Here is a 15524-nt window from a genome sequence, read left to right on the forward strand (position 1 = left end):
GGGAACAGCTCAAGGCCTAGCTTCTCAGAGATTGTCTCTGCAGAAGGTGTTGGAGAACATGCGAAGCAGAGGGTGTTTCACTCATGGGCTCATTTATAACTTGGTAACTATCTGTAGAGTGTTGTGTAAAAGACTCTGAAAACCTTGTCAGCCTGCAGTCTGGATCCCCAAGGCCCATGGAGACACGTTGAAGAATAGCACCTCCAAGACCACATATAGCAGTGTCAGGTCTTTTGGAGCCAGATGGCTGGGATTTGAACTATGGCACTGAGGAGCCTGGATTCCTAAACCCGACTTCGCAAACCTTCTGTGACTAGGGAATTGAGTTGTGCTGCTGAGCCTCTGTAGAACTCAGTGTGCAGCAAGTGAGGGAAGGTCTCTGAGTGAAGCCTGAGGCGCTGACAGACCTGCATTTGGCACAGGAAGCTTCAGAGAATTCCACTTTAGCAATTGTTTATTAAATGCAAACTCCAGTTTTTTTTTTAATTTATTTTTTTATTAGGTATTTTCCTCGTTTACATTTTCAATGCTATCCCAAAAGTCCTCCATACCCACCCCCCCCCCCAAACTCCAGTTTTTGCCTGAAATGTCTGCCATGTTTCTGTGTGTGCCCCCAGACTCTCCTTTCAGATCCTTTGCTTGTTTAAAAATTAGATGACATTTTCCCTTTCCTGATTTCTCAGACTTCATTATGTTAGGAATGCTGTCTCTTTAACACACACACACACACACACACATGCACACACACACACATACACACATGCACACACACACACATACACACATGCACACACACACACATACACACATACACACACACACACACACACACACACCAGGCAAAAACATATGCCACTTTCTAATGTCTTTGTCCTCTAAACAAATCAGTGTTTCTTACCTTTCTACCTTACATATTGCAAATTCTCATTCACTTGCTTTATCCTCCCCTTCTTTTTTTTTTTTTGTTTGTTTTTCGAGACAGGGTTTCTCTGTGTAGCCCTGGCTGTCCTGGCACTCACTTTGTAGACCAGGCTGGCCTCGAACTCAGAAATCCGCCTGCCTCTGCCTCCTGAGTGCTGGGATTAAAGGTGTGCGCCACCACGCCCGGCTATCCTCCCCTTCTAACGGTGGTATTTATAGCATACAAACATTTTTACCAAGATAGTCTCTGACATCTTGTGCTCATTTCTGCCTCTCCCATTTGGCATATATAAAATTCAAGTAGTTAGTCCTATTGGTTTTTTTCATTGACTAAAGTGTTTGCCTATTTTTGCTCCTCCTCCCTTTGAGGCAACCTGTGACGTCTTTCCTGTGTCAGCTTCTTAGGGATGGATGAGTTCTTCATGCTTCTTTCATACTATACAAGGAGCTTTGTATCGTCTAGCCTTGGCTTCTGGAAAGTACTTTCATAGTCACATGTCAGATCTTTAGCGGTCTATCTATCTATCTCTCTATCTATCTATTTATGTACTATGTATGTATGTATGTATGTATCTATCTATCTATCATTTTTTCTTATAGTTCAGGTAGCTGTTCTTTTCATATCAAAAAGGTCTCTGCTGTTACAGTCTGTTTCTCATTACATAAGGAGAGGTGGTGGCAGCAGGTAATGATAGGGTCCTCCTTGAGGTGGGGCACAGCAGCTCCTCAGTTGGTACAGTTTCTGATAGATGTTTGCATTATTGGCTTAGTGACCTAGAACCCAGTCATTGCGCCAGGCATACAAGAGCCTTTGCCTACTTGCTTTGCTCATTGTATGTTTAAAACAGGCTCACCTGAGAATATGTGCTCGCCTGGAACTTACTTTGTAGAGTCAAATGGGTGCAAATGTGTGATTCTCCTGCCTCAAATCTCTTGAGTGATAGGATTATGAGCATTGGCCACCATGTCTTACCTGTGCTTCTATTTCCTATTTGTAACAAGAACTTGAGAATATGCTTTTCTATTTGGTTACCAAGGGAACCAGTGGGACAAGGTGTGTACAGCAAGTGGTACTATCTATGGCAGCCAGACATGCAGGGCGCAGTTAGCCATTGTGGTGTGGGTTTTCTCCTGGGCCTGGGGTGCAAGTGGCCCAGAGCACAGGACATTCTCAGTAGCAACCAAAAGGAGCCCCTTTCCTTGTGGGTCTTTTGTAAGAGAGTAAAGAACTTGATAGAACTGGGTGGGTCGGGTTCATTTGACTTTCCTTCTATCAGACATAGATCTCTTCCCCATTCTAAAAGACTCAGTCTAGAAGGGTAAATGGGATTGTCATCTGTCCAGGTTGTCATTGTTCATGCAAGCCAAAATGCCTTTACTGTCACCTTGAGTTTCAGGTCACTTAGATCTTAGATCATAAAGATTCCTGTAGATATGACCAGCCCCTATCACCATTTAAGAAATCACCATTGGTAGAAATGGAAGCTGATGATATGTAAAATAAACCACTTAAAAGGAACAGTAATACTATTATAAGGTAATATAAGTATTTTTAGTGAAAATGACTTTCCTTAAAACTCTCATTCACAAGGAGCAGTGAGATGTTCTCTGTTTCTCTTTAGTAGAAAGGGTAGGGCTCCCTCCTCCTCCCCACCCCCTGCTTTCTTCTGCTTTCAGTTTCTCTACATACTGTGTAAGAGCTGGAAAACCATCTGGCCCTGTGTTGATGCACAGAGAGCTTACTGACAGCCTTTCAGATTGCACTGGACTCTGGATTTCATATCAGAACTCAAAAATAGTAGTGTTTTTTAAAGATTAGTGTCTCTGTAGAGTCTGAAATGGAATCAATACTTTTTTAAAAAATTTATTTAAACTATGCCTTTGGCTGGTCTTATGTATTGGGTGGGATCTTTGAACCTTTGAACCAGCAAGTATCACAGTGCCCTGGTCTGTTTCTGGCCTGTTAACTTACACACGTCCTAGTCTTGAGGCACTTGGGTGGTTTTTTTTGGTTTTTCGAGACAGGGTTTCTCTGTTTTAAAATCCCCCAGAATATCTATACTTGTTATTGGTATCTGTTGATTTTATCTTGATGCTGTGAAGCTCCTGGCTTTGGGTGTAGATCTTCTGAAGAGAGAATTTCCACTTGAAATCTGAAGTTTTGACATTGGTGTGAGAGACTCACTTAAATTAATTTTGAGAAACTGGCAAGCAGCCCTTTCATGTTTTGTTTGCCAAGGTTCTTTCAAATAAAAATGGTGATCCTGAGTAAGTGGCTAGTTTAGCTAACAACTCACAGCTGCACCAGTCCTGTTGCTAGCTGGTCCTGTTCCCACATGTCATCCAATTCCCAGACAATCCGGAGACACTCACTGCAAATCTCCTCTTTGCTCTCAAAGAACAGTGAAGAGGTGTTTACTGAATTTTTTTCATTAGGATATTCTTTTGTAGAAAGATTTATTTATTTATTTATATGTATATGGTTGTTTTGCTTGTATATATGGCTGCATACCAAAAGAAGGTATTGGATCCTCTGGCACTACAGTTATAGACAGCTGTGAACTGCCATGTGGGAATTGAACTCAGGACCTCTGAAAGAACAGCCAGCTCTTTTAACAGCTGAACCATTTCTCCAGTTCTCATCAGGGCCTTCTTGAGTGAAGCTGGCTTTTTATCTCAAGTGTCTGCTGGTAACTGGTATAAGTTAGTCTTGATCTCTAAATGCCTGCAGAGTTATCTATTAGCAGTTTCCATACTGTGTAAATGCAGGAGAAAGGGGAAGAGAGGTGAGAAAAATATTTCGGACTCATCAACTCATTATGAAGTCTTGGGGACCTGGAGGTCTCTAGATCCCTCTAACAGCTACTGACCTAGACCAGGTGGGGTCTGTGTCTAAGGGTGACTCCCACAAGGATGAAGTGAGGGGGAAGCTAGACTAAATATGATTCTGTCAGCAAGGAGGAAGTGGGAGAGGAAGGTTGCAGTAAATATTATTAGGGGGTTTCTACCCCACCTTTGATCATTTAGTTCCCATAAAAAGACACAAAACCTTTATATTTAATTTTTTTTCAAGACAGGGTTTCTCTGTGTAGCCCTGGCTGTCCTGGAACTCACTCTGTAGACCAGGCTGGCCTCGAACTCAGAAATCCGCCTGCCTCTGCCTCCCAAGTGCTGGGATTAAAAGGTGTGCGCCACCATGCCCGGCTCCCTTTATATTTATACTAAGTCTTAAAGCATTAGAGCTGGACAGATATCAACCCTCTCTTCTCGTTTGTCTTCCCTGTCAGTAACCCTGAGATCTATCACTTGCCATGTTCTGCCTGGGCCACTTCTACTACAACAGGTCAGCTCTCATGACCATGCGCCCACAATCCACCTACCTTGTGGCTCTTTCTTCTTTCTCCTCCTTTTTCTCCTCCCTTCCCTCCTCCTGGCCTTTAGTCTGGGACCCGAAGCCCCACCTACCTCTCTTCTGCCCAGCTACAGGCTGTATTATACTTATTCAACCAATAGTTTTAAATTAAGGAGCAAGGTTTACACAACAAAAGGTGGTATGTGAGAGTTCTCTAGTCCTGCGGCAACTAGACCTCCTGATACAGAATACAGCATTACAATACACAGCAGCAGAGCAAACCTCGACCTGTAAGGATTGAACCAGCAGGAGACACTGGTCAGCACTCGAGTAGGCGGGTTTCTGAAGCATCTCAGAACACGTGCGTGCATGGAGACTCCCAGAGCACGCCATCTTTCTGGGGAGAACTGCATGGCTGTGGAAATATCCGACAGTCCGGAGGCCAGCTGGGAAACACAGTTCTGTCAGTGGACAGAAGAGAAGGCACCCAGTTGTTACACACCGTGAGTCCAAGCTCCTCGGGGGATTTGGTGGTGAGTGAGCACTGGGAAGACTGAGAGTAAACCCCTGAGTCCCACGAGCCTGCTGTTGAGGGGAAGGTCATGGGCCAGGAGGACGGAAGCTGTTCTGTTAAATGGCATGAGCTGATGGTAGCATTGACAGATGCTGCTATGTCCTCTTTCTGGCCTTTTTTTTTTTTTTTTTTTTGAGTCATGAGAAAGCTGAGTCCAGACTGTGAGAGACTCTCTGCCCTTCAGTCTGGGGCATAAAGGGTGATTTCAGCAGGAAGAAGTTGGTCAGGACTGGCAGAAGTGGATGGGTAACATCCCCGTTTTTGTTGGTTTGTTTGTTTTGTTTTAATTTTTAAATTTATTTTTACTTTGCATCTTTAGATGAGACAAACATATAGGTTGATCTGAGACTTCATAAACCAAGATGCTTCAAAATTTAAAATTTGGATGTGCAAGATAGCTTGGATTTTGGGACATTGCAAACTTTGGACTTTTGGGAGCAAATAATAAACCAGCAAAGTCTAGGAAAGTCTTCCCAAGTCTGACCTGCCCTGGCCTAAGCAGGCTTGAGAAGGGGCACTCTGCCTGTCCTTACTGGGATGAGCAGGATTCTTGCCCCTTTGTGATTGTGATAAAGTCCTGGCAGAATTGCAGTGTGCGGACAGTGTGATACAGCATAACTATACAATATGGGTTTTAATCCACCAGTAATGGCAGGGAGGCAAAATCACAGCCTGAGGGAACACCAGTTGATAGCCTAGAAATCCTGTATTTCTGAGTTGGATTTTCCTTTGGCAAGTGAATCAAGAGCTGGTGACTTAAACACATGTAATCTCAGCACTTGAGAGGCTGAGGCAGGAGGGTTGAAATAAGTTGGGCTAGCCTGAGGTACAAAGTGAGGCTCTGTCTCAAGAACAACAGCAACAGAGTTTTTCCCTTCTGTCTTTTAAAAAAAAATTTTTTTTAACTAATTGATCAACTAATTTAAGATTTAGTTACTTTTGTTTTGCCTGCATGAATACCTGAACCACATTTGTATCTCATGCCTATGGAGGTCAGAAAAAGGTGTCAGAACTCATGGAACTTGAGTTACAAATGGCTGTGAGCCACCATGTGGGTGTTGGGAATTGAACCTGGGCTGTCTGGAAGAACAGTAGTACTCTAAACCACTGAGCCGTCTCTGCAACCCTATGCATTTATAAACCCTTAGTAGATCAGGACCATTTGTTTAATAGGCAGTTGTTAAGCATTTATGAAAATCTAGAGAGTAATTAGTGTGCATTAAATCAATGTGTGAAACTGTCAGAGAATAAAAATAATATATTTTTTTAAAAGCCCCGTATTTAGATCAAAGTGTGATAACTTCAGGGGAGATGGCTGGGATTGGCTAAGGTATAGAACCACTGGGGACGTTTTTCCTTCGGGGGCCTGCAGCCTGTTGGTGGGGGGAAGGGACTTCCTACTTGCTGATGCCTTGGAGGGAGCCAAAGGCTGTGTGGTGCAGGCTCCTTGCTGTGTGTCATCCTACAGGCCATAGGCTCAGCCCAGCCACAGGTCATGGCTGGTCACAGTTGATGTACGAATGTTTCCTCAGGTTCCATCCACAGACTCCGACCTCCCCTCAGTAAAAGGAGCAAGAAGAGAGGCAAATGATGAGTTTTAGGGTTACCTGTGCAATCCGTGATAGAGGCGCTCAACAGTGAGACCCCTGCTGTGGTCTCCTAATAGTGTTGCCCTCAGCAGAATCTGGTGGTACACGCAAAGATGGACTCCCCTCCAGTTCGCAGCCTGTCCTGAGAGATAGATGGGCTGCTAACATGATCCTGACATGTCAAGCTTTGGGGTCAGAGGCACCAAGGGTGGGCTTCAGAGGCAAGCATAGGATGATCAGAACGGACCAGGCTGGGGAGGGCAGGGTGTAACTAGGGTACATGTCAGTAGGGAGCTGTCAGCATGGGTCCACTGAGGACCTAGGGTGTATCCTCAAGAGGCGGAGCTTTCCCTGTGGGTGATGGGACACTGTGTCATTTTCCATGGTGGTCGTAGGCAGCAAGCACATGACAGCAGAAACCTGGACTAGGGACAGAGATGCTGGATGTCACTGCGCTGTGAACGTGGCCGTTAGGACCTTGGTGCAGCTGCAAGCATCTGCTCTTTCTCACTGCTACTTGGATTGGGAATGGGAGGTCTAGGGGGCCAAGCAGTTCCTACTCAGCCTCGCCTTAGAGGCTGCCCATCATCCGAAGGCCTGGCTGAGGTTGCAGTCTGCTGTCACTGAGACATCATGCCCATGGAGTTGGCAGACTGAGCTGAGTGTTGGCTGGTGGCTTCCATTTCTTTCCAGATTGGCAGCTCTGCAGGGTTGCTGAAGTCGCCCTGTAAAGTGGCATCATATTCTTTGCCCCCAGAAACCACACAGTATCCTCTCTAGCATGCAGACAGCAGTGATCCATTGTACATGGGGTTAGAATTATTAAGGCCGTCACGGAGCCATCTGATGCGTCTGGAGTGTGCTATCCCTTCCTAATTTTGTATTTTCTGCTGTTTCTCCTTTCCTCTACTTGGGCTGGCTTCTGTATGGTTGTTTGTTTGTTTGTTTGTTTGTTTTTTTAAGTTTATTTATTTTTATGAGCATTGGTATGTAGCCTACATGTCTTGTATGTCTGAGTGAGGGTGCCAGATCCCCTAAAACTGTGAGTTAGAGACAGTTGTGAGCTGCCACGTGGGTGCGGGGACTTGAACCCCGGTCCATTTGAAGATCAGCAGCTAGTTCTCTTTCCTGTACTGAGCCATCTCTTCAGCTCCCTGTCTGTTTTTTTGTTTTTTTTTTTTTTTTTTAACCTCTCACGGAAGCTCCGTTCTTATCTAGTGAAAATCATTCTTGACTTAGAAACCCTTGGTCACCATTATGTGCTGATTAGAGGAAGAAGAATAAATATTTGTGGTACGTATTCTAGCAAATCTCAAAAGCTTAGACAGACAGTTGAAAACAAGATCACCCACGGATAAAAACTCAAATAGGTTCTTAACTCCTGGGGTTGGGTTCACAAACTCCTAGGCTCTGGGCAAATTTATCTGTTTAAACCTTGCTTAAACTTTTTGGTTAAGTATTATCCAGAAGGCAGAGTGGCCCAACAGAGTGGAAACGTTGCTGAGCTCCTGAGCTCACAGCACCAAGCTGCAATTTGGTCCCTGTCTCTGACCTCTGAGGCCTTGTTGTCTGGGCTCTGCACACTTATGTCCTGGCCATCACTTTGTAGTTTGAAAGCAGGGGCCCATGAAGGATTCCATTTGACATTGATAGTTCTGTGAGGGGGAACAGAGGTTCAGAGATCCTAGAATTTGCCTTGGGGAGCTGGGCTGGAGGGATGGAGCCCAGACAGGAAGTCTCAGGCAGGTGCCGTGGGGAAGGCATTGAAGCCTCCGTGGTGCAAAGCACCCAAGGGTCCTTGTGGTGGTCTGATATGCAGTTGCTTCATTTCCCACTGTCTTCATGCTGCCCTTTCTGCCAGGTATGGCCTTGTCACTACACTGTGCCACGCTGTTGCTACTGGACCTTTATTCCTTGAGGCCAGCTGCGGCCTGCCTCCGGGCCAGAGGGGAGAGCCTGTGAAATCCACATTGGTTCCAGCATCCCATCTGCATTGTTGGGGCCTCCCATGACACAGGACCCGCTCTGCTCACATAATGGCCTCTGTTGAAGGACTCTTCTGTAGGAATTTAGACATGAATTTATTCTGACAGTGTCTGCTTGGGTCTCCCGGAAGTGGAAATCTGCAGAGACCAAATGAACTCATGACTTTCCTTCTAGGAGGGCTCTGATCAAAGGCCTGGGGCTTTGTTCCTCCCCATTACCACCCCCCTCCTTTACCTTCCCCCTCCTCCTCCCCCTGTCCTTGCCCTCCCTCTCCTTCCCCTCCCCCCTCTCCCTTCCCCTCCTCCCCCTCCTCTTCCCCCAGGGATCAGTTTTAACTTCTAGGCCAGTGTGAAGGACTTCTGCTTTCCAGGTCCTGCCTTTCTTCTTTATGTCTCCAACTTGGTTGATTAAGTCTTTTAAAAAAATACCGGTCTACTTATGAGAAATAAGTAGACTCCTGATAAATTTCCACCTGGGCTGTCTGAGTTTTGTTGTTGTGGTTTTCCTGCTCTTTCTCCCTCCTCCTCCTCCTTCCCCCTCCTGGTCCTCCTCCCCCTCCTCTTCTTCCTCCTCCCCTTCCTCTTCTTCCTCCTCCCCTTCCTCCTTCTCCTTCCCCCCTCCTCCTCCTTTTCCCCACCTCCTGTCCCTCTTCCCCCCTCCTCCTCTTCTTCCTCCCCCTCTTCCTCCTCTACCTTCCCCTTCCTTCTCCCCTACCTCCTCCTCCTCCCCCTCCCCCCCTCTACTTTCCCCCCTTCCCCTCTACTCCTCCTCCTCCTCCTCCTCCCCCCTCCTATTTCTCCCTGTTCTGGGAATTGAATCATCCAACTCCTGATACATGCTGAGCACACATGTAACCACACAGCTATGCCTTGGTTCTCAGTTGTCACTTTGTCTCAGTGTGCCTTCTCTGTGCACAGCCATTTCTCAGGGAGAATGCTGCTGGAGCCTTCCCCTCTCAAGGATGGAGACCTGGCAAATGTCATCTGAGATTACATGACTAACAGACATACTTTCTTTCTTTCAGCCTGCAAGTATTCGTGCCACAAGAGATGTGAAGCCCAGGTAAGCATTCTGCAGTTTCCCATGGGACTTCTTTGAGCTGGACTTCGCTGACTGATGTTCAGAGGGGGAGGGGAGCCTCTGGCCCGAAGCCTCCGAAAAGAAGGCCCTGTAAGCAGAGGCTGGTGGATACCACCGAGTGCAGAATGCAACTTTCATCTCAAGAACAAACCGACAAAGCTTTGAAATCCATGTTTTTAATTTTAGAATATAATGCTGAAGAATTTGATTTCAGATAAGACCTCAATCATCCTTTCCTGGCCGTGCCACCAGCTCTTTTTCAGTGATGAGTGATCCCTACTTTCTCCGAGTGTTGGCATCTAGTCTTGGGACAGAGGCATAGAAGCAGAGAGTCAGGGCACATGTTCAGCCTAGAGGGAGGAGTGTGCCGGCTCCCTTGGACAATAGTTAGTTGTTCACCGGGGTTGGGGAAAACCTGGGCAACCTGGAGTAGGGATGATTAGGCCTACTATGTGTACTCCTGCTCTGAGGGTGGGCTGGTCTCCTGGTAGATGTGGACTGGAGTCCTTGCCTGTGATGAGCAGCAGGAAAGTGAGGAGTTCTAGAAACACAGTCGGCAAGGGTGTAGCTTACAGTGGTTTCCCTCCTCCATGTCTACAGCTCTGGATTTCTTAGCTTTGAGATTGGTTTTCAGTGTGACTAGAGTCTTTGAAGCCCTTTCTGACTGTCCAACTGTCAGGGATCTTGGTGAGCTGTAGGACAAGGGAGATGGGGTTCTGCCGATGCGGGAGAGATCAGGCTGTCTTCAGGCTGAACTGGAGGTTGTGCTGGAGCATATTGGAATACAAGGAATGTCATGGCTTCACATGTATATTTTCCATGTGGGACTAGGAAGGGAAGATTTCCTCCACACAAAACCACACACACATTTTGTTCATATGTACATGCATGTGTGCTCACAGTCGTCAGTGTACCCCTGAGCACACACAGGCACACACACACACACACAGATGGAAAATAAATGGTCTTAGCCCTATTTTTTTTTTTCCCAGAGATAAATGACTTTTCCTTTTAAGTGCTTTTCTGGACAGCTTTAAAACATGCAGAGAGCAGAGAGGATTGCCCAGTGACGCTCAGATGCCTTAGCCAGTTTAAAGCCAGCAGCCTCTCTCCTCTTTCCGCCCTGGCTCTCTTCCTTTTGTTCTGAGCCTGGCACAGTGGCACAGAGTAGTTCCGCTTTCCCTCCCCAGTCAGCTCTGCTCTGAGAAGGCCCTTTTCACCTGGGCCACTGCTCCCTCCCCAGTCAGCTCTGCTCTGAGAAGGCCCTTTTCACCTGGGCCACTGCTCCCTCCCCAGTCAGCTCTGCTCTGAGAAGGCCCTTTTCACCGGGGGCCACTGCTCCTTGTTCACACATACCCATGGATGGGACTGAATTCCTGACTAGTTTATTTTCTCCTTCCTTCTGTGTCCCGCTCACCTTCAGTGACGCCTGGAATTGGGGATGCTGTGGTGAGCAGGGAACATCTTACTCATTTTTGGAGCTTATCTGACTTGTAGAGCTTCTGTCTCCGTCCAGGGACTTCCGCGTGCTTTCACAATGGTGTGTCTCTAGTACCCTTGTTCTCTTGTCACCCACTCCATTGCCTCTGATCTGAGCTGAAGAAATGAACCTTTGTCATTGCTTCCATTTCTGTCTACTTAGGATTCCTTGGTTCAAAGAATCATCTAAAAGCCTTGTGTGTAACTGATAGAGCATTGCTAAATGCAGCAGTTGGCAATTCACTGAGATATGAAAAGGTTTTCCCTCATATCTGTCTGTCTGTCTGTCTTCCTGCCTGCCCCCCCCACCGTCTCTCTCTCTCCATCCATCCATCCATCTTTATTTTTTAGTTTTATATTTATTTATTTATTTTTATTTTTATTTTTTGTTTTTTTCGAGACAGGGTTTCTCTGTATAGTCCTGGCTGTCCTGGAACTCACTTTGTAGACCAGGCTAGCCTCGAACTCAGAAATCTGCCTGCCTCTGCCTCCTGAGTGCTGGATTTAATCCCTGAGTGCTGGGATTAAAGGCGTGTGTCACCACGCCCTGCATTTTTTATTTTTAATGTGACTTTGACTAGCATGACAGAATGCAGGAACTGGGACGTGGTTTCTCCCACATCACTGCTGTGAGTTCTGGGTCCTTGCTTATTGTGTGTCAGAGATCTCACTTGGGGTTTGAGTCTTTACTGCTCTGTGTGTGTGTGTGTGTGTGTGTGTGTGTGTGTTTTACTATGCAGCCTTCCTGAATACAGCTTGGGAGGAGAACTGGAAAGCTTTGGTTAAGGTTTGGACTTGGGTCTCGGGTCAGACCTCATCCGTCTGTGCATCACGTATCTTCCTCTCCTCATTGGTTCAATGAGGGTGAGAGCTGGGCACAGTCCCTGAAGGCCAGGGGTCGAAAGTCATGAATTTGACTGACACGATCATTGCTATATTTGTTTTGATAATGTCACCATCTTGGGTGTCTGTCCAGGCCTGCAGTTGCTCCTTTAGTACCAAGGACATGGAGAGAGGGTTTTGTAAAGAGGACTGAGTCACAGAAGTGAAACTGAGACATAGTGAGGAGACCAAGAAGCCCCACTATGGTGCATGAGGTTACTACCTTCCTGAGTTACTGGACACTATGTCCCTCAGTCCAGGCCATGAGGCTCAGTGGGCGGACAATAGGTAGGAGAAGAGACCTGGTCTTTGATCTTGTGGGCTTCAGGCTGATAGCAGGCCAGTCCACCTGCTGTGTTCTGAATGTGTCCAGATTCACGTGTTGAAATGTAACCCTGTATATAATGGCATTGGGGCGGAGCCTCTGGGAGGCTGTTAGGTGTTGCTGTTGGTGCCTTGTGAACAGTGGGCATAAAGCCCTTATCAAAGATAAGGAGTATCTGGAGTATCTTTCCCTCTCATCAAATAGTGACTGCAGAGAGGCGTGATTGGGATTTAGTCCAGACCTAGCACTAAATCCCTTACTCCTTCTTCCATCTCGGAGCGTCCAGCCTTTAGAACCATGATCCATAAATTACTGTCGTAGAAGCTGCCGCCGAGCACACTAGGCAGCCGTACTGTGACCGACTTCAGGGACATTCCAGCCTACCGCCACGAGGACCACTTGGGAACCCGGGTCTGCCAGGCAACACTTGTCTGCATTTGCTGAAGTAGGTTGGAGTCTCAGTTTTCCTCATGTGTGGAACAGTTGCACTTAAATTGCATACAGCAATGGCCTCCTCTTAGAGAGTCTGCTTGAGATAACGCTGTGTAAGCCTTAGGGAAGTCAAGTGGGCTTTGTGAACTCTCTGGAGACTTTGGGATCCCACTGTTTTGCTCCCTGGGTGCTGAGCTGACTCATGTCAGCTCCTGAGCTGCTTGGGCCTTGTGACTTGTCCCCCCTCCACCCCCCATCAGTTGACTCATTTGCATGATGGAAAAAAGGAAGGAGAAATACAGAAGTTTTAGGAAAGCGGATGAAAAGATGAAGAGGGGCTGGGGACCATAAAGTGCACAAGAACCAATCTTGTCTTTGCAACTTGCGGTTGCCACGGACATGGTCTGCTTTGACATCTGCCTATGCCTTGAGGCACACTTTAGGATCCTGGGTCGTCAGAGGTCCCCCAAGGAGACCGAACATGAGTTAGCTAAACTGAAGCACACACACCTGGGACAGTACTGGGCAACCACTAGGCCCGGGCTTTCAGCATCTGCTTTAACCCAAGAAGGACCAGTCTCTGGCACCAGGGCTCCATGATGTTCTTAGCACAAGGCCCATCCTCACTCACCCTTACCGGCTGGGCTCCAAGCTCTGTTCTTTTTTGTTTTGTTTTTCAAGACAGAGTTTCTCTGCCCTGGCTGTCCTGGAACTCACTTTGTAGACCAGGCTGGCCTCGAACTCAGAAATCCACCTTCCTCTGCCTTCCGAGTACTGGGATTAAATGCATGTGCCACCACGCCCGGCTCCAAGCTCTTTTCTCTCTGTGACACACCCAAGATGCCCAGTCCTCTACAGAGATCACAGCAAGGGCCACATGTATCTCTTCTTCCGTTGACCATTAGCAGTATATGGAGGCCTAGGCTGACACAGGCTTGCATTTCTGTGAGAACTAGATGATGTTCTGATGTACACAAGGAAGCCGGTGGGAGTTGTAGCTCTGCTGTGTGTTAAGCCTCTGGTTATGGATGTCCCCGTCTAGTGTTGTTTCTTGTGTCTAGACTTAACCCTCCTCAGGGCCCAGAGCACCAGACAGTCCTACTGTGAGAGAAACAGGGTCCAGGTGATCCCCACTGTGGTAGGATGACTACACCATGAGCATTTGAGACAGAGTGAACTTGGTGGGACTTTCTTGGTCCCATTGGAGATGAGAATGTCCAGACCTAACTCTGTACGATTTTTTCATATGGCCCTAGATATTTTCCTAGGAAAAGTGAGCCAATTTCACTAGTAAAAAACCAAAACAGAAGCTCTAAAATCAATTAAAAATTTCCACTAAAACAACAACAGAAGCCAAAGTCCCAGCCCCCTGTAGCTGAGCTCTTGTGCTAAACATGTGTTCATCAGTTTCCTGGGCACTTGGGTATCCTGTGCTTGTACAACATAACTTCCGAGGTTTAGGATTTCTGACCTTCTGTATCTGAAGGTGGGGTCGGCAATTATAGGTCAATAGGACAGTGACATGTGACACTGTAATGCCTCACCTGACACAGGCTTGTGGTGAGTGCTCAGGAAGAATGTAAATAAGTCAGTGCTACCCCACAGGTTACACTGAAGAGCTGAGCCTGCAGGCATGGCTGTTTACCTGTCACATGATGCCAAGGGCTTCTGTTCTTGGCTGTTACTGGAGGTGGCAGCTTCAGGACTAACTGATGACACCTCCCTGAGAGACAGTCCATTCTACCAGCTCAACAATTTCCCAGTATTCTTCCACTTGGCTCCCCACCATTCGTCCTAATAATGGAAGTAGTTGAATTTTAAGCTGGACAATTTAACAAACATTTCTACTGAGCTGGGCCCCCATACAACATTGACTTCAGGGGAATTCCAGCCTACCACCGTGAGGGCCACTTGGGAGCCTAGGCCTGGCAGGCAACACTTGTCTGCATTTGTTGAAGTCTGTGCTTGAGAGTTGTAGACAGGGGGAGTTGGTGTGTGCGTGTGCACTGCTGGGTAAATGGTCTGCCTCAGCTGCCAGTTTGACAGCTGCCTTATAGAACTGTTTTTTGAAGCCATTGAAGTTATTCGTTGGTGTTTGTGTATCCATAGCAGAATTGAAGGGAAAGTAGAGGGATTTCTCTCTGACTCTGCATAGCATCTCTCACCATAAATATCTGTTGCAACTGATGGTCTACACTGACACATCGTTACCACCCAGAGGGCGTTCTATAGTCGGTCTCACTCCTGGTGTTTGTCTTTGTGTTACTTTTCTCATCACTGTGGCAAAAACACCAGGCATTAAACAACTTGGGGGAGAGAGCCTTTATTTTGGTTCGGGAGTTTAGAGGTTCAGCCTACTGTTCTTGGCCCTATTGACTCTGGACCTTGGTGAGGCAGATCATGATGGTGAGAAAATGTGAAGGAGGAAACTTCCATTTCCCTACAAAGGATTAGGAACCAGACATAAGCTGCAGAAGTCCCCAGTGCCCTGCTTCCTCCAGCTTGCCTTCATTCTCTAAAGCAGCGATTCTCACCCTTTCTAATGCTGTGACCCTTTAATACAATTCCTCGTGTTGTGATGACCCTCAACCATAACATTGCTTTTGCTGTTACTTCATAACTGTAAATTTGCTACTGTTATGAGTCATATGTAAATATCTGATATGCAGTATATCTGATAAGTGTCCCCTTTGAAAAGGTCCATTGACTTCATGGCTTGAGGACCGCTGCTCTAAAATTTCCAGTACCGGGGCTGGTGAGATGGCTCAGTGGGTAAGAGCACCCGACTGCTCTTCCGAAGGTCCAGAGTTCAAATCCCAGCAACCACATGGTGGCTCACAACCATCCGCAACGAGATCTGGCGCCCTCTTCTGGAATGTCTGAAGACAGCTACAGTGTACTTAC

General features: G+C 46.8%; 1 protein-coding gene across 3 annotated transcripts in view; it reads left to right on the plus strand.

Moving 5' to 3' along the window:
- The window catches only part of Tns3 (tensin 3), a 241536-nt gene that overhangs the window by 56123 nt on the left and 169889 nt on the right, over window positions 1-15524 (plus strand). For all 3 annotated transcript variants that reach the window (XM_021176014.3, XM_085829115.1, XM_085829114.1), the window contains exon 3: window positions 9447-9484. In XM_021176014.3, the coding sequence (XP_021031673.2) occupies window positions 9447-9484 (38 nt within the window). The remainder of the gene's footprint in view (window positions 1-9446; window positions 9485-15524) is intronic.

This window comes from Mus caroli, unplaced genomic scaffold (assembly GCF_978045245.1).
Source record: "Mus caroli unplaced genomic scaffold, Mus_caroli_1 scaffold_13, whole genome shotgun sequence".
Classification (NCBI taxonomy): Eukaryota; Metazoa; Chordata; class Mammalia; order Rodentia; family Muridae; genus Mus; species Mus caroli.